The sequence below is a fragment of the Scyliorhinus canicula genome, chromosome 9 (assembly GCF_902713615.1).
Source record: "Scyliorhinus canicula chromosome 9, sScyCan1.1, whole genome shotgun sequence".
Taxonomy (NCBI): Eukaryota; Metazoa; Chordata; class Chondrichthyes; order Carcharhiniformes; family Scyliorhinidae; genus Scyliorhinus; species Scyliorhinus canicula.
The window spans coordinates 133,456,284-133,480,606 of record NC_052154.1 but is presented as its reverse complement, the minus strand read 5'-3'; the positions used below and the strand labels follow the sequence as shown (position 1 = coordinate 133,480,606).

The 24,323-nt window shown below is 46.4% G+C and overlaps 1 protein-coding gene across 8 annotated transcripts in view; it reads right to left on the bottom strand.

Annotated features, from left to right (window-relative positions):
* myrf (myelin regulatory factor) overlaps nucleotides 1-24,323 on the bottom strand; it is a 380,450-nt gene that overhangs the window by 67,959 nt on the left and 288,168 nt on the right. For 6 of the 8 annotated variants that reach the window (XM_038807647.1, XM_038807649.1, XM_038807654.1 and 3 more), the window contains 5 exons: nucleotides 17,585-17,780; nucleotides 15,624-15,700; nucleotides 11,536-11,646; nucleotides 7,162-7,252; nucleotides 3,552-3,563 (listed from right to left, as the gene is read on the bottom strand). In XM_038807647.1, the coding sequence (XP_038663575.1) occupies nucleotides 3,552-3,563; nucleotides 7,162-7,252; nucleotides 11,536-11,646; nucleotides 15,624-15,700; nucleotides 17,585-17,780 (487 nt within the window). The remainder of the gene's footprint in view (nucleotides 1-3,551; nucleotides 3,564-7,161; nucleotides 7,253-11,535; nucleotides 11,647-15,623; nucleotides 15,701-17,584; nucleotides 17,781-24,323) is intronic. The other 2 variants (XM_038807650.1, XM_038807651.1) reach the window with 1 other exon arrangement.

Below are 24,323 nucleotides of genomic sequence, written 5' to 3'. Positions count from 1 at the left end.
TAGCATCTATGCAATGGTCAAAATAATGCTAGACAGAGACAGTTTGATTATGCAGATGAGAGGAATGACCACGTAAGATGTGTTCATGTCGTCAAAGCGTACCATCAGATGGTTAAAAAATATGGTTAAACTGGACCCGGATCTCTAATCAGCTGAGAGAATGACCTCTTGCATTACAGGAGAAAGGAAGACCTGCTGTGTTAAAAGAGAGCCAAGCCCCACAGTTAGAATCAGCACGATCTGTATTACAGCAGAGGGAGAAAGATCTTTATTGCCAAGTCCCACTGCTACCGTCTTACTCTTTTCAAACATTTATCTGAACTCCATTTCCTTTTCCAAACAAGCGGTCCTGTTCAGGAAATGTAGATCTAGAAAGATTTCCTGTAGAAGTTCGAAAGTGTGGACAGGAAATCTGCACAGTAGCTGAGGTCCAATTCTGTTGACAGGAGAGCAACATTGCTCTATTTACAGTCTGAAAGGGTTTCCCTACTCCTCAGACAGCTGGTAATTATTAACCGCCATAATTTGTCAGTGGCTTTAAAAAAAAACAAGAACACGAGTGTTTATATATTGTTTAGGATTTTTAAAGGACTCACTTCTGGCTGTTACCATCCCATCAATCTACTTGCACTGGAAATGATTCAAGACACTCAGCCCCTGTACTGTACAATCTGTCACTCCATTGGCAGCAGTACAATACAATATTTTCCTACTTAAGAAGCTCCCTACTTGAACCATGTATGTGTCTCTCGAACTGAACTCTCTCAGCATCATCTCTGCTTTCTCTTCATTTTCCCAGTTCCTTTCCTGCTGGCAATTGGGCCAATTTTCCTGTTCTTGCACCTGAATACCAGGATGCAAGACAGGAAAGCAGAACTAGTGGGAATAATTACTTTAGAGGCCATAAGGGAATCCACCCAATTCCACATGCATTTAAATCACCAAACAGGAAAATCAGGCACGTTCCTGTGTGCAATCCTGGGCACGTGATTTTTCTCCATCTGCTCTGTCCAGGCAATTGAATGTGTCAACACTGCAACAGAAAAATCTTCCTCAAAACCTGCTAGTTGTATATGGTCCAAACTCTGTCATGTCACCTAAGTATGGTTCATAGAATCCCCCTACAGAGCAGAAGGAGGCCATTCGGCCCATCGAGTCTGCACCAAAGGGCACTCCCCTCCACCCTATCCACGTAACCCAGACATCTTTGCACTGTGGGAGAAGTCCGGAGCACACGAAAGAAACCCACCCAGACACAAGGAGAACGTGCAAACATCACACCGTCACCCAAGGTTATTCGTACTGTTTGGTTCTAGATGGCTATGGTTAGCAGAGAATCAACATTGGGAGGTATTGCAGCTGAACCAGTCCTGTCCTTCCTTGATGACCATACATGTACATTCTGCAGCAGCCCTGATAGATTTCCCCCTATCCTTTCCCTCTATTGTAGCTTCAAGTCAGATCAGCTAACTCTTCATGGAGAGAACAATTTTGTGGTGTTTATGGCTCAGTAACATTACACAGCGTATTTAGCCACACAAGAGGGGAGGCAACAACCTGCCTCCCGATCTCTGCCTGTACTGATTATTCATGGCAATGGTACAGCTTCCTGAATACCCTTGATTTCTAAATCGCACTCAGTGCAAAGGGCTCACTGCACAAACACAAGCGAGATGGAAGAAGACTAGTCCTATAGCCCCAACAGCCAGTGGGCTAGGCTAATCGACCACACTATCAGAGCCAACTCAGATCCCAGGTATTTTAACTTTGATCCCTCATAGTACAATAGCCCAATTTCACATGTGCAATTAATGACACGATCCAAGAAGAAATCAGACTGATTTAGTTTCGATCAACTGGAGATGGGCACCGTTACAGCAATTTCTTACAGTGTGTGAAAGAGGTTGAAGGACTTGTGCAACTATTCAAAACAGTGGTGAAAAGTTAGCAAAATCTTTGGTCTACAGATTGAGAGCATGGATTACATTTCTGTCACAGCAACGCACAGAAAAAGAGACAAATGAGAGGAAAGGCATGGGGACCTAAATTCCAGAAAATAAAAATGGCAGAATAAAGGAGAGATGCAGAGATGGGCAGAGCGAGAAAGCCTTGAGAGCTAAAAATACATGGTAAGAGAAATAGAGAGGGCAAAAATTGGAGTGAAAGAGCAGTGACAGGACAAATGGAAAGATAGAGTGAGACAAAGTGTACAAAGGTAGAAAAAAAGAGGACCAGAAAAAGAGAGTGAAAGAGATGGGATAGACAGAGAGACAGAGTTTTCAAAAAAGGGAGAATGAGAAAGGAAAGAAACAGGAGGCAGCCAATGAAGGAGCAGTAAAACATAAAAAAGGCAACACAGATACAAAAGAGGTGAAAGAGTGAAAATATGGAGAAAAGATCACAACAAAAGGGAGACTGGAAAACAGAGGCAAGGGAAGAGAAAATCGAGGATAGCGAACAAATGAGTGTGTGACAGGAAAAATTGTGATATGGAATGTAGAGTACGTGAGAAATAGGAGTTTGTGATAAAGAGACGTGAGAGAAAGCATGAGAGACACTGAGGAACAGCAATAAAAGTGAGAGGAAAGAAAAATAGGAGTGAAGGATAGAATGAGAGAAGCAGGGGACAGAGGAGAGGACAGACCAAGAGAGAGGGGTTAAAAAGTGACGAGGAAGAGAGTACTAGAAAGAAGGGACAATGAGGAGAAAAAAAAGTGAAAGGGTAGTGAGAGATAGAGTCAGACACCAATATGGATGAGGAGTGGAGAGGGCGAGGGAGTTAGGAAAGTGAGCGTGGGACAGGAGAGAGAAGATAGAGATAGGGAATGACAGAGAGACAAAGAAACAGCAGGTTTAAGGACAGTCAGACGACTAAAGCCCACTGGAGCTATATATTTCTGTTGTTGTTCTGTTACACGGAAAAGCTTAGTCTTGGAGAGACTAGCTCCATCATCTATGCCACTTGTTCTGCTCTCAAGCCTTGATGCATCTACTATGGTATGCCTGAAAGTTACTAGATTACAACACACTCTAGGTGACAGAGAGGTGTCAGGTTTTATTAAGTATTGTTAAGGAGCTGTATCAAAAAATACACAAGTTATATGGTACCACAAGGGAGTGAATTGTCAGATTATCACTTGGGCCGTACAGTAACATTGAACATAATGCCTTCAGTGCAGTGTTAACCGATACAGTGGAGCCTGTTTATTATCATACCTCTATATTCCATCACATAGAAATTGTTCCAGAACATGAAACCATTGTTGTCATATTATCACAGAATCATTAAACCAGACATTTTTGCTTTCAGCTGCTCAGTTAGCCACATTGGTGTGATGCCCTTTCTTGTCTGATCTTTTCAGCCATTCTCTGACAGGCACGTCAAAACTGCCTGCTTTTCTCACCTGATAAGCAATATTTTTGGTCTCTCAGTTCTGAAACTTACCTCCTTCCTGTACAGCTCTCTTTAGTTACTGATAATAAAGGGCTCCACTGTACCTACGCTCTGAAATAGTCTCCTGTGTGAGTGTTTTAGCATTAAAATGTCTCACCTGTGCCGTGTTCTGTGAATGAAGAACAGAGGAATCAGAGACAGCTGCAGATGACACTCTACACACAGTCAATAATAATCCAGAGCTAGGAACTATCCCTTATTACTATTCGCCCATTATCTGTTACCAAATCTATTACTGGTAATAATTGCACGTATGAATTATTAGTAATTTCATTATTGGTAATGATCCACTGTTCGTAATAATAGTCAACAACAGTGCATTATTACTACAAACCCATTGTTAATAAATGCCCATTGCTGGTAATAAATTGTTAGTAACTCTTCTGTGTTACCAATCATCCAATGTTATTAACATTTCTAAATAGCTCCAGTTATTAACAATTTATTGGTAGAAATTGTCCATGTTTAGTAACTATCCAATGCTAATAACTATCTAGTATCTCAATAATGATCAATTGTTAAGTATCATTGCAAGCCATAATCCATTTTTAGTGATAATCCGCACTTTTTAATAATTCTTTGCACAACAAATCTATTTTAGTTTCTTTGATTTCCAGTTATTTTTGTGTGTCCATTTTATTTTTCAGCTGATTTATTTTACAATGTATTTGTTCCAGTAACTGAACGGTCAGACACACAAGTATATCTCAGATTGTTCTTAGGTACCAACATGTTTTGGTATAGGGATGTAATGTCTACCCATTTCTGGCTCACTTGGTGAATTCAAACAGTGTTCAGTGCACTTTATTCAGAGCAGTCAGCCTGCTAGAGGGAGGACTTGTGTCACAGAATCAGAATCACGAACAGTACAGTGCAGAAGAGGCCCTTCGGCCCATCAAGTCTGCACCGACGCATGAAAGACACCAAATCTGTCTACCAAATCCCATTTGCCAGTGCTTGACCTATAGCCTTCAATGTTATGTTGTGCCAAGTGCTCATCAGGTACCTTTTAAAGGATGTGAGGCGACCCGCCTCTACCACCCTCCCAGGAAGTGCATCCCAGGCCGTCACTGCCCTCTGGATAAAAAGATTTTTCCTCAAATGCCCCTAAACCTCCTGCCCCTCACCATGAACTTGTGTCCTCTCGTAATTGATCCTTCAACTGTTGAACAGCTGCTCTCTAACAATCCTGTCCATTCACCTCATAATCTTGTGTCAATTACATAAATTTTATCTGTAGCATCCAATCCCATTTTATTTTATTTATTTTTTAAAAATAAATTTAGAGTACCCAATTTTGTTTTCCAATTAAGGGGCAATTTAGCGTGGCCAATCTACCTATCCTGCACATCTTTGGGGTTGTGGGGGTGAGACCCACACAGACACAGGGAGAATGTGCAAACTCCACACGGACAGTGACCCGGGGCCGGTATCGAACCCGGATCCTCAGTGCCGTGAGGCAGCAGTGCTAACCACTGCACCACCATGCTGCCCTTATCCAATCCCATTTTAGATCATTCCCTTGCTCCCACCCGCCATTACCATCTTTTCACATCACCACTGCAGCCATTTGACAATGGTAGCTCTCAAAGAAAGCATTTGGGTGAGTCGTCAGCACCACACTTCAACTTGCTGGGTGAGATGTTCCATCTGTTCACAACAGCGGGATCCTCCGGTCCTGCCGATGCTGCATCCCGCTGCGGGTTTCCCACATTGACAGTAGCGGGATATTCGGGTAGCCCCCGCCGCCGAGGAAAATACCGCGGAGGGGCACGATAACCTCTCCCACTAAGTCTGCTCTCCAGATTCATTAAAAGAAGTGAAAGTGAAGTTGAGTCATAGGGGAGGCAGTGGTGTAGTGGTATTGTTGCTGGACTAGTAATCCAGACACCCAGAGTCATGCTCTGGGCACCTGGGTTCGAATCGTGCCATGGCAGATAGTGAAATTTGAATTCAATAAAAATCTGGAATTAAAAGTCTGTAAGGTGACCATGAAACCATTGTCAATTGTCGTAAAAAATCATCTCGTTCACTAATGTCCTTTCGGGAAGGAAATCTGCCATCCTTACCTGGTGTGGTCTACATGTGACTCCAGATCCATGATGTGGTTGACTCGTAAATACAGGGATGGGCAATAAATGCTGGCCTAGTCAGCAACACCCCCACATCTCATGGATGAATTTTTAAAAATGGAGGTGACACCATAATCTTAGACGTGGAGAGCTCACACTCATTGAACAGTGTTGGGCTAAGTGTGTTCAACGAGAGTTATGAAATCTCCATATCAATCACTTATGAAAACCAGACACAATCAAGTCACCGTATCTTGTACATGATATAAATAATCCTAGTAGCTGATAGTGCAATGGTCCATAACACTAAATCAGGAAAAATTGATAATTCATTCTTGTCTGGTGATGCATAACTTGTGAATTACTTACTGTTAGATCCTGAATATGTTAGATACTGTGCAAAATGCAACAAATTAATTCACTCCCATCTTATTTATAGGGTTTGTGCGTGCTTTGGTGTCATCTGTGTACAGTGCACATCAGCTAAAAGGAAACTATTCACTCCCATCTGATACTGCATTCCTTAAGTGCATCTTGAAGCCCACTCGTGCATAATATTCAATAGACTGGATAAGGTGTGTATGTGCTCAGGTACTTAAATTGGAGAACAGAACATGGTATTTTCATGATGAAGGGACCAGTTGTGATTTGTCTAGACCTCAGATAAATGCAGCAATTAAATTAAATCAGATAGAAGAAAATGTTCAGCATGCACTGTGTGGGTATTCCCTATTAAACAAGAGGTTTGCTCCTCCAGCCACTGTCAACGTCTACATGTGAAAACAAGGGGGCCACAATTGGAAAATGTAGTATGATCTTCGCTGGTGGGTCAGTGTATTAAATGTCTCATGCTTTAGTACTGAGCAGGAATGTCACACGTTCCAAACCACCTTGTGCTGACGTGACCAATCTCAGCCAGGGCAGCAGCATCAGTGGTTAGTCCTCAATGTGCCCAGATTAGGGAGGGAAAAAGTCTGCCCGAGTCCTTTCTCAATGGATACCTGATGATTAATTCTGGAAAATACTTCTAGATGGAAATCAGGTGTGGACAGAATATTCTTGTTTAAAATGCGTCTTACGGTACAATAGTCTGCATTTAATCTCTGCCAACACTCATACAAAACTTGACACCGAAGATGAAGTATCAGCGAGCTAGTGATACTGTGAGATGAGCAAGAAGGCACAACCTGCTGCCAACATGGTCACAGGAAGTCATATACTGATGATATCCCATAGTCTTACAAATGGTGACACAATGTAACATCCCATTGCTGATATGCCTGCTAACCCATAATTTCCTGCAGACGGTGGCAAAGTTCTACGGGAAATATCCTACAATTTCTGATGCATGTTCCTGTGATGTATACATTAGCCCACACACACTTTACTGAGTAGCAACGCACAGAGTGATAGTGGAATAAGACTGATGCGGTTGGTTCCCAATATGTTATACTAGCACGCAGAGAAATATTTCCCGAAAACAAGAGCACTATGAACAAAGCATTTGAAGGTCCAGTGATAGCTGTGACCGAGGTTCATGCGGTATCCCAGAAATCACTAAAATAATAACCAGGCACAGAGTGCTGACACTCAACTTACAGGGACCGTACACCTGTAAGTAAGAAATAATCTTACCCGAACAATTATCCTCTCAGACATCTGAGCTGCAACTAGGTGATTCTGATTCTGGGCCTGAACCTGAAGGGCAACTACCAGCATGAAGTACCTGTGAGAGAGACGTGGAAGGGAAACAAAAAGAGGGAGAGATGAATGAGAAAAAGAGTGGGAGGAGAGAGTCAGAGACAGATCAGGTTCACAAAAGGGACCACAAGATGAGAGAAGGGAGAGAATGGAAAAGAGAAAGATGAAAATAGACCAGGTGTAGAAATGAGGGTTAGAGATGAATGGAGTTAGACAAAGAAATAGAGATGAGAGAAAGCATTGGACAAGAGAGATGATAGAGGGTGAGAGTGAGAAAAAAGGGAGAGAGAGAGATTGACAGGAGAATATTAATAAACAATATCTGTACAAATGCCATTTATAGATATAGATCTGGATATATACAACAGTACTGTTCCCCCATTTCATATCACTATTTCTCCTTTCCTACCCAATACCTCCATTGTAACTCTCCTATAAATTCTTCATACTTCCTGTTACTCAACATAGAGCCATCAGAAAGAGGCTTTTCCTATTCGTTCAGTACATTCATCCAGAAAAAATTGCAATAAAAGACACTGTCGACACCAATCTTCCTTTTCAGTGGACATCTAATGGTTGGTGGGTAGCGTGTTCAGGTCAACTATCCAATATTTTCAGCAAAAGGCCTCAGTCTTTATGATAATATGGCCATATATGATTCAGATTATCGAGCTGTAAGAACTGAACTGGGGAACATAGATTGGGGGAGGGGTGATGAGGACCTGCAAAGGGATTGGCCATGGCCATTGGAATTTATATTTCTTTTTGCCTCACAAAGATTACTTTGAAATCTTAACTGTGCAGCTTCTGCTGCAGATAGTCTACATATAGTAACAGTGGTTGGAAGGTGTGTAGCACACAACCCACCCATTGGTTCTTGAAATTCCTAGTGGTGCTTCCATATCCTTAGAAGATCCCAAAGTGCTTAAAAGCACCTCCCAAGGTACACCGGCATTCACGAACCCAAAGCCCAGCACGAATCACCGCCTTCCAGTTCCCCAATAGTAGCTGAAAATTACGTCCTGCCAATTTGTCATAGGACCCTAATCTGCTTGCCAATATGGATAACGAACTGGCTAACCAATAGATGGATAACGAACTGGCTAACCAATAGAAGTCAGAGAGTGGTGGTGGATGGCAAATATTCAGCCTGGAGCCCAGTTACCAGTGGCATACCGCAGGGATCAGTTCTGGGTCCTCTGCTGTTTGTGACTTTCATTAATGACTTGGATGAGGGAGCTGAAGGGTGGGTCAGTAAATTTGCAGATGATACGAAGATTGGTGGAGTTGTGGATAGTGAGGAGGGATGTTGTCGGCTGCAAAGAGACATAGCTGGGCTGAGAAGTGGCAGATGGAATTTAACCCTGAAAAGTGTGAGGTTGTCCATTTTGGAAGGTCAAATATGAATGCGGAATACAGGGTTAATGGTAGGGGTCTTGGCAATGTGGAGGAGCAGAGAGATCTTGCAGTCTATGTTCATAGATCTTTGAAAGTTGCCACTCAAGTGGATAGAGCTGTGAAGAAGGCCTATGGTGTGCTAGCGTTCATTAGCAGAGGGATTGAATTTAAGAGCCTCGAGGTGATGATGCAGCTGTACAAAACCTTGGTAAGGCCAAGTACTGTGGAGTACTGTGTGCCGTTCTGGTCGCCTCAGTTTAGGAAGGATGTGGAAGCTTTGGAAAAGGTGCAAAGGAGATTTACCAGGATGTTGCCTGGAATGGAGAGTAGGTCTTACGAGGAAAGGTTGAAGGTGCTAGGCCTTTTCTCATTAGAACGGAGAAGGATGAGGGGTGACTTGATAGAGGTTTATAAGATGATCAGAGGAATAGATAGAGTAGACAGTCAGAGACTTTTTCCCTGGGTGGAACAAACCATTACAAGGGGACATAAATTTAAGGTGAATGTTGGAAGATATAGGGGGGGTCTCAAAGGTAGGTTCTTTACCCAGAGAGTAGTGGGGGCATGGAATGCACTGCCTGTGGAAGTAGTTGCGTCGGAAACATTAGGGACCTTCAAGCAGCTATTGTATAGGTACATGGATTACGGTAGAATGATGGAGTGTAGATTAATTTGTTCTTAAGGGCAGCTGGTAGCATTATGGATAGCACAATTGCTTCACAGCTCCAGGGTCCCAGGTTCGATTCCGGCTTGGGTCACTGTCTGTGTGGAGTCTGCACATCCTCCCCGTGTGTGCATGGGTTTCCTCCGGGTGCTCCGGTTTCCTCCCACAGTCCAAAGATGTGCAGGTTAGGCGGATTGGCCAGGATAAATTGCCCTTAGTGTTGGCTGGGGTTACTGGGTTATGGGGATAGGGTGGAGGTGTTGACCTTGGGTAGGGTGCTCTTTCCAAGAGCCGGTGCAGACTCAATGGGCCGAATGGCCTCCTTCTGCACTGTAAATTCTATGATAATCTATGATGATATATAGTTCAGCAGGAAGTTATCAACAACTGTGAAGCAATTTTCAAAATGTTCAGCACTCCAATTCAGCTCCATGGGGCAGCACGGTTGCACAGTGGTTAGCACAGTTGATTCACAGCTCCAGGGTCCCAAGTTCGATACCTGGCTTGGGTCACTGTCTATACGTTCTCCCCGTGTCTGCGTGGGTTTCCTCCGGGTGCTCCGGTTTCCTCCCACAGTCCAAAGATGTGCAGGTTAGGTGGGTTGGCCATGACAAATTGCCCTTCGTGTCCATAAAGGTTGGGCGTAATTCTCCACTCCCGGGAAAAATCGTGAGGGCCGTCGTGAACTCGGCCGAGTTTCACGACGGCCTCGGAGGCCGCTCCTCGCCCCCTATTCTCCCCTCCCGGCGGGGCTAGGAGCGGCGCTCCGTAACTCTCGGCCGCGGGGGCGTCGCGCCAAGAATGACGTAGCCGGCGCGCCTAATGACGTCAGCCATGCATGCGCAGGTTGGCCGGCTCCAACCCGCGCATGCGCAGCTGACGTCATGACGCTGACGGCACGAACCCGCGCATGCGCGGTGGCCGTCTTTCCCCTCAGCCGCCCCGCAAGACGTGGTGGCTTGATCTTGCGGGGCGGCGGAGGGGAAATAGTGCGTTCGATTATGGACGCCGGCCCGACGATCGGTGGGCACCGATCACGGGCCTGTCCCCTCCAGAGCACAGTCGTGGTGCTCTTGCCACAAACGGCCCCCTGGAAGCCTCAAACGGGCATCTGGCGCCCGTTTCACGACGGCAGCGACCAGGTGTGTTTGTCGCTGTCGTGAAACGGTCGTGAACGGCCGGCCGCCTGGCCCATCAGGGTGGGAGAATCGCCGTTCGCCCGTGAAAAACGGCGAGCAGCGATTCTTCCGAGCGGGGGGGGGGGGGGGGGGGGGGGGGAAAGAATCGCGGGGGGCACCAGGGGGGTGTGAAAAATGTCGGGGGGCCCTCCCGTGATTCTCCCATGCCGCATGGGGAGCAGAGAATTCTGCCCGTTAGGTGGGGTTACTGGGTTACCGGGACATGGTGGAGGTGTGGGCTTAAGTCGGGAGCTCTTCCCAAGGACCGGTGCAGACCCGATTGGCTGAATGGCCTCCTTTTGCACTGTCAATTCTATGATCCTATGAACTCAAACAAGAATGTCTGTCATTTAAACCTTAGTTTTCATGGAATGTGGATCCCCTCTGAGAATCTTGAAGAAAAGCAATTTAGACATATTTACTTAGCACCCAATTTTAATTCCCCCACGCCTCCATCTCAGAAAGAATGAGTGTATTTATCTTAATTCCTCTTTACTCATTTCAATTTGATATTTCCGTTATTTTTCTCTCTTCCTCTCCTGATGTTGTTGACTCTTTTTGGGGTATGGGCTCATGGCTGCTGGCTGCTATTCTGACACCTCTTCTATGTGCTTTGGGATTTCAATAGAATGGGAGAATCCAACATAAATGCAGGCTCTTTCATTCTTCACCTGCAAGCCCACTCAAAGGGCGGGATTTACCGACCAACCCGCCTCCTGTTTTTCAGGGGCAGAGGCGGCTCGCCAGCGGGATTTTCTGGTCCCGCCGTTGTCAACGGGGTTTCCTGTTGACTGCACCCCGCGTTGACGGGAAACCCACAAGTCACCAGTAGGACGGGAATATCCCGCCGACGTGAACAGCCGGTAAATTCCGCCCAATGAGTGTTGGTTCAGTATTTATACACGAGAGGTAACACTAGCACAGAAACAAAACTGATGTTTCATCTCCATGGAACAGGAGTGTGTTAACCTTCTTCCTGGTCAGCAGTCATATAAACCAGGACATGCCAGTAGAAATGGGAATCCGATCAGCTTTACAGGACACAATGACATCCGTAATAATATTCACCTCTGGTCTGGATTGGGTTTGCCTTTCTTCCTCATGTTGTTGGCCGTTGTTTCACTGAAATGTAACCTTCCAACTGTGACCTTTGTGACTTGATCAGAAGGGATGTTAATGCTGTGGAACCAAAAACATCCATCAACATCCTGCATCTCTCAACATCACTTAATACAGGAGGGCGGCCACCACACCAGCTGGGGAAAGCTAGCATCAGGGGTATGAAATAAAGGTGTACCGCGGCACAGGGAACGTCTGATGGAGCGGGAGGGGGGGAAACTGCAGGGATAGGGAGGGGAAGGTAGGGGGTGAATTGGGGGGGGAGGGGCAGGGAGGCAGAAAGGGGGACAGCAGGGGGGAAGGGAGACCATGGAGGAACATAATGGTAAGGAAGGGCTCCAGACTGGCTTCAGCAGGTCAGGTTCAGGTCGATGGAACAAGATAACACCATAAATAGCCACTTTGGAGGATCCCTGGACAAAGGGAAACCCCAGACTGCAGGGGCTGACCCACACGGTGTAAACACAGTTGGCGGCCATGTTGAGTGGCCCCTAGGCAAAGGGAAAGCCAGGAGCGCAGGGGCCTGGCCTCATGGTGAGAACGGTGACCATGGCCATTTTGGATGGCCCCCTAACAAAGGGAACCCCAGAGTGCAGGGCGTATCCACCAGGTAAGTGTGATTGATCCTGCAGGAGAGTGGGGGGGAGGGGGGGGGGGGGGGCGACGGGGGAACACAAAAACCCACACCAAGATAGTCACCTGGAACAAGATAGTCACCTGGAAGGTCCCAGGTTCGGTTCCCAAATGGGTCACTGTCTGTGTGGAGTCTGCACGTCCTCCCCGTGTGTGCGTGGGTTTCCTCCGGGTGCTCCGGTTTCCTCCCACAGTCCAAAGATGTGCGGGTTAGGTGGATTGGCCATGCTAAATTGCCCGTAGTGTTCTAAAAAGTAAGGTTAAGGGGGAGTTGTTGGGTTACGGGTATAGGGTGGATACGGGAGTTTGAGTAGGGTGATCATCGCTCGGCACAACATCGAGGGCCAAAGGGCTTGTTCTGTGCTGTACTGTTCTAAATCTAAACGTCAGGGGACTTAACGGCCCAGTGAAAAAATCCTGAGTCTTCGCCCACTTGAAAAGTTTGAAAGCCGACATTGTCTTCCTCCAACAGACGCACCTGAGGGAGAAGGGCCACCTACGGTAAGGAAGGGCTGGGTGGGACAGATCTAGCATTCCTGCCAGGAGGCAAGGGCTAGGGGAGAGAGGGCAGCTAGGCAGCAGCTGATTGACTCCATCCTGGAGGTGGACAGACGGTACTCCAAGGCCCCGAACGTAGAGCTTCTGGCAGAGAGGAAAAAGCTATAAATGGACTTTAACCTTCTGTCCACCAGGAAGGCAGTGAACTAACTCTGCCAGACACGGGGTACTCCTTCCGAACACAGAGAGAAGGCTAGCCGCTTGCTGGCTCACCAGCTGAGAAAGCAGGCAGCCACGAGGGAAATAGCCCAGTTAAGAACAGCAGAGGCGGACTGGTAGCCGAACCAAACACGGTTGTCAAAGCATTTGAGGCCTTCTACAGGAGACTGGAACACCTCTGAGACCCCCGACGGGGACTCGAGGATGAACTGGTTCCTCGATGAACTGAACATGTCAGTCATGGGGAACGACATGCAGAGGGGAGCTGGAAGCACCTATAGAACTGGCAGAGGTCATGGAGAGCATCAACTCTATGCAGGGAGGGAAGACTCCAGGATCCAATGGGTTCCCGGCGGACTTCTATAAAAAGGTTGCCCCGGTTCTCGCTCTACACCTGCGGGGGATGTTTGCAGACTCACTAGGGGCACAGTGCTTCCAATGCTAAAACAGGCCACCATATCGCTGATACCCAAAAAAGACAAAGACTCAACGGAATGTGGATCATACAGACCCATTCTGTTGCTCAACGTGGACCCGAAAATACTTGCAAAAGACCTGGTCAGGAGACTGGAGAACTACATACCAGAGGTGGGCGCAGAGCACCAGACAGGCTTTGTCAAGGGTAGACAGCTGACTGTGAACATCCGGCGGCTGCTGAATGTGATACTGACTCTATCCGGGGAGAGAACATTATAGGTGATCGTCTCCCTGGATGCAGAAAAGGACTTCAACAGTATTGGAGTGGTTTGGGCTGGGGACAGGGTTTACCTCATGGGGAAAATTCCTGTACAACACCCTCAAAGTGAGCGTTCAGACCAATACCACCAGCTCTGAATACTTCCAGTAGCACAGAGGCACCAGGCAGGGATGCCCACTTTCTCTGCTCCTGTTCACCCTGGCAATTGAGATGCAAGATGTTGGAATGTTATGCGAAGAGGAGGCAGAGAGCACAGAGTTTCACTCTATGAGGATGATCTGGTCCTCTATGTCTTGGACTCACAAACGGCATGAACAAAATCATGAAGCTTCAGGAAGAGTTTGCAGCCTTCTCGGGCCACAAACACAACCTGGGCAAAAGTGAGGTTTTCTCGGTAAACGCGGGTGGAGGAGGGGCAGAGCTGGAACGTTTCCCATTTAAAATAGCCCAAAACAAATTCCACTACCTGGGGATCCAGATAGTCAATGATTGGACATGGGCCCACAAGTGCAATCTGACCAATCTGGCGGAGGAAGTTAAAAAAGACGGACGGAGATGGGATGCAGTCCCGCTTTCCCTGGCGGGGAGGGTGCAGACGATCAAGGTGAACGTACTATCGAGGTTCCTCTTCCCGTTTAGATCCATACAGGGGGGGGGGGGGGAATCCATGAATCCCTAAGACAACACTGCAAAGGTTTTCCTCTGGAAATACTAGCCACGGCCAAGAGAGGTGAGGGGATGGGTAAGGGAACCAAACATGAAATAGATGAGATTGGAGGAGTCCTTCTGCACGGAAACAAGCCCTCACCATGACAGCATTCCCATCCCCGCTGGCAAAATACACATCCAGCCCAGTGGTAGTAGCAACACTAAGAACCTGGAACCAGATGAGGCAGCACTTCAGTTTAACCGAGGTGTCCACCATGGCCCCCATCTGCGGCGACCACAGGTTTCCACTAGCCATGCTAGACGCCACCTTTAAGAGGTGGAGACAGAATGGAGGGACGCTAGCAGTTAGGGACTTCTACACAGGGGACAGACTTGCGACCTTAGATAAGCTGACAGAGAAACGTGAACTATCAATAGGACAGGAGCTCTGATATTTACAAATCAAAAACTTTCTCCACAAGGATATGACCAGGTATCCCAGCTCTCCGAAAGACACACTGTTGGAGGAGTTACTGGACACAGACAGTATGGAAAAAGGGAACTGCAGGGACATATATGGATGACTGTTAGAGAGGACATGCTCCCCAATGGACGGAGAAGGGTGAAATGGGAGGTAGAACTAGGGACGGAAGTAGGGGTGGGACTCTGGAGTGAAGCACTGAACAGGGCCAACTCCACCTCCTCCTGTACAAGGCACCTCCTCATGCAGCTTAAAGTGGTGCATAGAGCACACCTTACCAGAACCTGAATGAACAGGTTACTCCTGGAGGTGGAGGACAAAGGTGAACGGTGCCAAGGGGGCCCGGACATATACGCCCACATGTTCTGGGCATGCCCAGGACTTGTCGGGTTTTGGACAGCCTTCTTCGAGGCAATCTCCAAGGTCGTGGGGGTGCTGGTGGAGCCATGCCCGAGAGTGGCAGTCTTCGGGATTTTGGACCAGCCAGAATTTCATGTGGGGAAGAGGGCCGATGTCCTTGCATTTGCCTCCCTAATCGCCTGCCAGTGAATCCTGTTCTGCTGGCGATCAGCAGCACCACCTAAAGCTGCAGACTGCCTGGCAGACTTATCAGAATTTCTCCATCTGGAGAAGATCAAATACACCAACTGAGGGTCAGACGAGGGCTTCCACAAAGCTTGGGGACCATTCATCAGCCTGGCGCAAAGGGTGGGTTGGCAAAAAGGAACATGTCAATTGTAAATTATAACCGTTGCAACCACTTCTTGTACAGTGTAAAAAGGCAAACTTTAATAAAAATATTTATTAAAGAAAGAGGAGTTTCAGTTCCCAAAATGCATAATGAATGTGGCTTGTACTTACGTGACTGGGTTGAAGGGCCGTTTGCTGCGGTCTGACTGTGACTGCTCAATGTTGATGCTCTGGTTTATTGTCTCCAACTACCAAAGGAACAGTATTAGACAATGAGCCAAACAATATACATTCCTGCTCTTTTTCAAACTTACTGATCTACTGAAGAATTTCTAACCAAGCAAATTTAAAGGATAATGTGAGAAAAGGACTTGAAACGGTTCCAACGTGACTGTCTCCTGTCACTTCAAGGAGTAACAATTCCAATCTGGTGAGTATTTTCAAAGTGAATTTGCATCTTCATTTCTTTTTAAATTTCCAGAAATAATGGTTTACAATGGACATTAAGTTGCACCCTGCCCTTATCACCAAGGGACAAGAGTTCAAAACAATTCCAAACTAATGAGAGTTTGATTTCCACGTCTGCTAAATGCATTTACAACTAACTTGTCAATGAATTCACAATCTTATTAATTCTTCCATCCACCTGCTTCAACGTTCACTCCATCCTCCGTTGCTATATAGTGGCTGGGCTATGTTTAGGTTGCATTGCAACACATCAGGGCTTCTAAGCACCCTCCTAGTCACGCAACAACCGTATCTCTATCCTTCATCACCTTTGGGCCAAAATTCTGGATCTACCTCCTCGATACAGGTTGAGTAGCCCTTATCCGAAATGATTGGGGTGGAGCGCGTATCAGATTTCAGCCTTTTTCGGATTTCAGAATGTAATGTTCGAGGGAGCGAAATATGTTTTGTACTTACCAAAAAACATTTTCAACACCATACCGCAGCACGGTAGCATTGTGGATAGCACAATCGCTTCACAGCTCCAGGATCCCAGGTTCGATTCCGGCTTGGGTCACTGTCTGTGCGGAGTCTGCACATCCTCCCCGTGTGTGCGTGGGTTTCCTCCGGGTTCTCCGGTTTCCTCCCACAGTCCAAAGATGTGCAGGTTAGGTGGATTGGCCATGATAAATTGCCCTTAGTGTCCAAAATTGCCCTTAGTGTTGGGTGGGGTTATTGAGTTATGGGGATAGGGTGGAGGTGTTGACCTTGGATAGGGGGCAGGGTTCTCTTTCCAAGAGCCGGTGCAGACTCGATGGGCCGAATGGCCTCCTTCTGCACTGTAAATTCTATGTTCTATAATCACAGTGAGAAATATAATTTGACGCACTAACGTCCAACGATGATGAGGTTCTGGCAGCAAAACAGCCCCACCTAGGGCTTGTAACCATCTGCGATGTGCTGGGACCTGCACATCGCCCGGGAACATTCCCAGAGCCTTGTGGGATTTCCCACTCGTGACATCATTTCGGTGCTCGAAAGAAAGTGTGGATTTTGGAGCTTTTCGAATTAAGGAATTTTGGATGAGGCATGCTCAACCTGTATCACTGTGGAAGTAACTTCACTGCACTGCCTGCATGGATTCAAGAAAGCAGTTCATCACCATCTCCTCAGAGGCAACTAGGTCTGGGTAATAAATGTTGGTCTTGCTAATGAAGCCCAAATCCTGTGAATGAATTGAAGCAAAGAGGATGGCTTTGTGGGGAGCAGTAAGAGGTCACACCGATGCAGCGGGACGTTCTTCGAACAAAATGAACCAAGTTGGGAGTGGACAAGGCAATCCTACCACTTGCCCAAACAGCTCTAACCAGAGGCCACAATCATTTTCATGATCCGGTTTCATTTGAATTTACTTGGTGAGGTATCGATGCTGAATAACTGCAAACAGGCAGTTCGTGGGAAGTTCAAAAGTTTCCAAATGCAAAATGCCCTTGTTGCCCCTGGCTAAGGCCGTCGAACTTGTAGGCAACAGCTGTACAGCCAGTCTTTCACAAAAACTACATTGTCTTCACATTGATATCTTTGGTAAGATTGGTAAATGAGAGAAAATATATTCAAGAACCAGAGATACTCAGTAGCAAAGTTCTCTTGCTCCCACACTGCCCCCATTAGCAAGTATCACCCACCTTTACACCATGCAACTTCAGGAAGAAACAATCAATTGGTTTGAGTCCTTCTGGGGTTTTCACGTATTTGGGGTCACCCATCATGCCAACATAAACAGTGACCTGGAAGTGGTTCTTCTTTTGACAGACAAAAGCATCGTCAGGTACAGAGAAGTTAAAACCTTTGTCAGCATCTACTCGATAACTGGGATTGGGTCTGTAAAAGAAACAAAGAAATTCAGAACAGACACTGACCCCATTAATAGGAAGCTACAGGCACTGGATCACAATGAGTTATATTTAATGTTGAAAATGTCATTTGAGGCTGATATAACAGTGAGCCAGGTTCCCTGCTCCCATTGTGACCGCTCAGCCTGCAGGCATTTAATGATCAGAGGGGTGTAAATTGATTTATGGCGAGACATCCATCCCAATCTGTGGAAGAAGTCCCAGCCTCTGAGAGTAGTCAGCCAATCAAATAGCAGTCATCTCTATGATCCCAGCAGTGCTACTGAGAGCAGTGGGCACTGCTGTGATCACAACAGTTCCCAGTGCCAAGAAGCCAGAGTTGGAGTGAAAGGTAATGACAGGAGAATGTTATCGTCAAGACAAGTCAAGTAGGCCCCGGTGAAAGGGAAAGATGTTGGGCACCAGGCGTGATAAACCAGGGAGAGGAGGGGATGGGGGAATGGGTAACCTTGGAGGGCACATTATGGAGGTGCACCCAGTCCATGCAGTGACAGTGCAAGGCTGGACATTTGGCATGGACCTCTCCTGCCACTAGTTAAATCCCTACCGGGATGAGACGAGGCCCTTTAAGGCCATTAATTGGCCACTAAAGGAGTTCAATCGGCCCATGGACAGGTGAGCTTCCCAATGATTTCCCTACCCACTTGCAAAATGGTAATAGGTTAGGATAGGCGAGTAGGCAATGGGCATGCTCCCTAGAGCATTTTACGGACCCGTTCAAATTCACCGCCAGGGGCCACAACATCCAGCTCATGGTTTTTCATTGGTAAAAGAACTAAAGCTATGAACCTTTTTCTGTAAATATTCAGTCTTTATATGTTTTGAGCACACATTTCCTCAGCAGAACTGAGGACGGTGGACAAGCAGCTTGGGAGAACATCTAAGTGGGGTACCTCCTACGTCCCTTTTTTCCAATCTACCTGGTAAGCTTTGAACCCTGTTTGTGGCTGTGATCATCCAGGGTTGCCGTGTTGCAGGCAGAGATTTCTTTGAAAAAACTCAAACCAGAACTATTGTCACCCAAAGAACAACCAAGTTTAAATTGGAAGCATTGAATTCAGCTGAAGCCAGCTGACTTATCAACATTTTGTGTGTATGTGGCATATGTGTGTGTGTGGCATGTGTGCAGAATGTGTGTGGTGTGTGTGTGTGTGGCATGTGTGTGTGTGTGGCATATGTATGGCATGAGTGTGTGGAATGTGTGTGGCCTGTGTTTGTGTGCGGCATATGTGGCTTGTGTGCAGGTGGAGTGTGTGTATGGTGTGTGTGTATGTGGTATGTGTGTGTGGCTTGTGTGTGTGCATGTGTATGTGTGGCATGTGTGTGTGGAATATGTGAGGCATGTGTTTGTGTGCGGCATATGTGGTGTGTATAGGTTGCATGTGTGTGTATGACACGTGTTTGTGTGTGTGGCATTTGTGTGTGCAGCATATGTGTGTCTGTATGTATATGAAATGTGTGCGGCATGTGTGTTTGTCTGTGTGTGTGTGCGTGTCTGTGTGTGCTTGTGTGTGTGTGTGGCGAATGTGTGTGTCTTCTATTCATCTTTTAAAACCTAAGCTCAGTGTTCCACAGCCACTTCTTGAATTATCTTCTCATGTCCCCTGATCTTTTCAATCTTGGTGGTACATACATACAAACATACATATACAAACACACACATACAAACACACACATACAAACACACACATACAAACACACACATACAAACAGCATGTGGCTGTGGGGTGTTTCTCACTGGCCTTTTGGGTGGGATCCACACCAGTATTCACCCACACTTTCTTTTTATTCGTTCATGGGACATTGGCATTGCAGGCTGGTCAGCATTTACTGCCCTCCCTAATTTCCCCTTGAACGGGCAGTTAAGAGGCAACTACATTGCTGTGGATCTGGAGTCACATGTAGCCCAGACCAGGTTAGGATGGCAGATTTCCTTCCCGAAAGGACATTAGTGAACTTAGCGTGTGAGTTAACTGAAATGAGACAAGGACGCAATTATCCGGCCTCGTTACGCTGTCGCTCGTACAAAATGAGGCCGGTGGATAGAGGGAGAGGCAGAAATCGAGAACCGCGGCTCGCTATAGCGTGGCGAGAAACCAATTATCACCAGCTGGCAAGAAGAGGAGGAATTCACCCTCCCCAGGGCGTCTGCCCACGTCCCCTCCTCAATCTCCTCTCCCAACTCCTCCTCCCACTTCGCTTTCAGCTCCTCCACCGAAGCCTCCTCCCCCTCCTGCATCACCTGATAAATTGCAGAGATCCTACCCTCGCCGACCCACGTCCCCGAGAACACCCTATCCTGAACCCACCTTGGCGGCAATAGCGGAAACTCAACCACCTGCCGCCTAACAAATGCCCTAATCTGCATGTACCTAAAGGAATTCCCTGGGGGGAGACCCCACTTCCCCATCAACTCCTCTAAGGTCGCAAACTTCCCGTCTAGGAAGAGGTCCCCCATCCGCCTGATACCTGCCCTGTGCCAACTCAGAAACCCTCCATCTATCCTCCCTGGTACAAACCGGTGGTTCCCCCATATCGGGGACCAAACTGAGGCCTTCACTTTCCCCCTATGCCGCCTCCACTGCCCCCAAATTTTGAGGGTAGCCACCAGTACTGGACTCGAAGAGTACCTTGCCGGAGGGAGCGGCAACGGGGCCATCACCAGCGCCTCTAAACTCGTGCCTACACAGGACGCCGCCTCCATCCTCTTCCAAGCGGCACACCCCCAAGTTAGGACATCCCCCTATACGATCGCTGAGGGCCGAACCTTTTCAGGCCTCCCCAGCCCCCATTTTGAGCCACCTTACTCTTTCAGGACCCCCATCCTTCACTCCCCGCAATCTTTATGAGACCCCTTCATACCCGCCCTTCACTCCCCACCATCCCACCTTTCATAGGCATGGCCTCTTCAGGCCCTGGCCCTTGGCAGTGCCTGGGCACTGGCACCTAGGCACCCTGGATGTGCCTTGCCACCTTGGCAGTGGCACAGGCACCCTGCCAGTGCAAGGGTGGCACTGCCAAGGTGACAAGCTGCCAGTGCTAAGGTGCCTGGGTGCCAGAGGGAGAGCTAGGATTCCCCCTGCCCTATCCTCAATCACTCAGGGGTCTCCAATGACGTGGGAACCCCCAGGTGCCATTATGCTTGGGCCACTATTTGTGAACCAGTACTAAATGGTGCCCAGTTAAGGCCTCGTTGGGGATGCCGTTAATTCCTGGACAGCAGAAGAATCTGGCACATACATATTCAAATGAGCTTATTGGCTCATTTAAATATACTAATCTGTATCTTGCCCAACGTGGGCAAAATCTGGATCACGACGTCTTGTGAGTTCAGTTGAACCTCGCGAGATGTCTTGAGCGTTGTGAATTTCGTAAGAGGCCTCTCGTGAGATTCAAAGGTCTCGTCGCACCAACAAGTCGGGCGCGGTGAGGCCGGTAAATCGCACCCATTATCTCCCTTTCACAAAGCCATGTTGACTCTGCCTGACTACATTACATTTTTCCAACTGCCCTGCTATAACTTCTTTAATAATAGCTTCTAACATTTGCCATATGACAGATGTCAAGGTAACTGGCCTGTCGTTTCCTGCTTTCTGCCTCAATCTCTTTTTGAATAAAAGAGTTGCATTTCCAATTTTATGGAAATATCCCAAATCTAGGGAATTTTGGAAAATTAAAAACCAACACGTCAACTATCTCATTCTTTTAAGAGCCTAGGATGAAGTCCATCAGGACCCGCATCTCCATCAACTTTCTCAGGATCATTCTCTGGTAATTATAATTTCCCCAATTTCCACCCTTCCTTCCATTTCCTGATTTCCAGCCATTTCTGGGATGCTACTTGTATCCTCTACAGTGAAGACTGATGTAAAATACCCATTCAATTCATCTTCCATCTCCTTATTTTCCATTATTAATTCTCCAGACTCACTACAGAGCAAAAGCTCACTTTGTTAATTCTTTTCTATTTAAAATATTTATGGAAACACTTACTATCTGTTTTTTAACCAGCTTTCTCTTGTACCCTAATTTTTCTTCCCCATCAATCTTTTGGTCATTCTTTGCTGTTTTTATGTTCTGTCCAATCTTTTGATCTGCCAGCTATCTTTGCATAATAATCTGCTGTTTCTTTACGTTTGATACGATCTGTTTTTTTAGTTAACCATTAACTAAAATAATTTGGATTTATTTTTCCTCATTTTGGAAATATCCATTTAAATGTCTGCCACTGGATTTCTATTGACCTACACCGTAACATAAATTATACTTTAGCTAGCTCTCCTTTCTTGCCCTCAAAATTTCCCTTAGTTTAGTTTCAAATACTAGTCTTGGACCCATGTTTCTCCCTCAAACTGGATGCAAAATTAAATCATATTATCGCCACTGCTACCGAGAGGCGCTTTCACTACAAGGTTATTAATTAATCTGATCTTATTGCACAATATCAGGTCTAGTAGCCTGCTCTCTGGTTGGCACCAGTGTGTACAATTCACAGAAACTGTCCTGAAAGCATTCTATGAATTGATCATATATATAGGCTACCTTTGCCCATCTGATTTCCCAGTCTATTAAAATCTCCCATGATTACCCCTGTACTTTTCTGTCAAGCTCCCATTATTACTTCCTATATATCCTGTCCTACTGTAGCGTTACTGTTCAAGAGCCTGTACAGCACTCCCACAAGTGACTTCTAGCCTTTATCATTTTTCATCTCTAACCAAACTGTTTTATATCCTGATTTTCTGAACGTATGTCATCCCTCTCTAATGTGCTGATATCATCATTAATTAACAGAGCCACCCTTTCATCTTTTCCTAGATTCCTGTCCTTCCTAAATATCTGCCTCACGGTAGCATGGTGGTTAGCATCAATGCTTCACAGCTCCAGGGTCCCAGGTTCGATTCCCGGCTGGGTCACTGTCTGTGTGGAGTCTGCACGTCCTCCCCGTGTGTGCGTGGGTTTCCTCCGGGTGCTCCGGTTTCCTCCCACAGTCCAAAGATGTGCGGGTTAGGTGGATTGGCCATGCTAAATTGCCCGTAGTGTAAGGTTAATGGGGGGATTGTTGGGTTACGGGTATACGGGTTACGTGGGTTTAAGTAGGGTGATCATTGCTCGGCACAACATCGAGGGCCGAAGGGCCTGTTCTGTGCTGTACTGTTCTAAATTCTAAATTCTAAATCATTACGCTTCAATATTCAGGTCCCAATCAACGTCATCCTGCAGCCATGTCTCTGTAATGGCTACCAGATGGTGTTTATTTATTTCTATTTGCACTATCAGTTCATCACTTTTGGTTTATGTGTTTTGATACAGCACCTTTAGTTTTGTCCTTTTATTATTTTTGTAACTTCTAGCCTTATCTACTGATTTACTCTTAGATTTGTATTCCCTGTACTTTCTGTCCCAACCTGTCACAGTTTGTTTATCATTTCCCATATTTATACCTTTCTCGTTTTACTTTTTTCTTGATTTACCACATCTTCCCAAATTTGATCCCTTGCCCCCATTATTTAGTTTAAAATATTCTCTACTTCCCCAGTTATGCGGCTCACTAGAACACTGATCCCAGCATGATTGAGGTGTAGACCATCCTAACAGTACAGCCACCACTTTCCCAGTGCCCCATGCGGAATCCACTCTTCACAAATCAGTCTTTGAGCTAAATATTTACCTCTTTAATGTTATGTACTTTATGCCAATTTGCAGAGACTATTACCGTTGAGGTTCTGCTTTTTAATTCAGTGCCTAGTCCCTTATACTCTCTATGCAGAACCTCTTGCCTATGCCGTTGATACCTATGTGCACCTCAACAACTGAATCTTCCCCCTCCAAGTTCCTCTCAAGCTCTGAGCAGATGTCCAAACTTGGGCACTGGGCAGTCAACACAGCCATCTGGACTTTGGCTCTTTGCTGTTCAGAACAGTGTCAATCCTCTCACTATACTGTCACTTACTGTCCTTTCCTTTTTGCTCTCCCCACTTGAATGGCTTCTTGTGCCATGGTGCCATGGTCAGTTTCTCATCCAACATGCAGCCCCCACTCTCATCCAAACAGGCTGAGAGAACCTCAAACCTATTGGGTAGTTGTAACGGCTAAGGCTGCTGGTCTTCAGCCCTTGGGTTCCTTACCTGCCTCACTCTCAGTCACACACACCTGTCCCTGATCACTCACCAAATCAGAAGAACCTATCCTAAATGATGTGACTGCCTCTTGGTTCAAAGTATCCAGGTAACTTTCCCCTCTGGATGTGAGGTAATGTCTCCAGCTCAGCCTCCAGCTCAATGACTCTGAGCCAAAGCTCTCTTATACTTACTGCAGATGTGTTTACCCTGGATTACATTGGCAACTAAGAGCTCACTCATTCTGCAGCCTTGACACATCATCTGTCCTGTCATCCTTTATGTGTTTTCATTAATTATTTTAAGTCATTCATGTTTTTATTTATCTTATTAACTTTACCACCAGTTTGTATTATATTTTAAACCTCTGGACTGATAGAGGCCTTAACCAC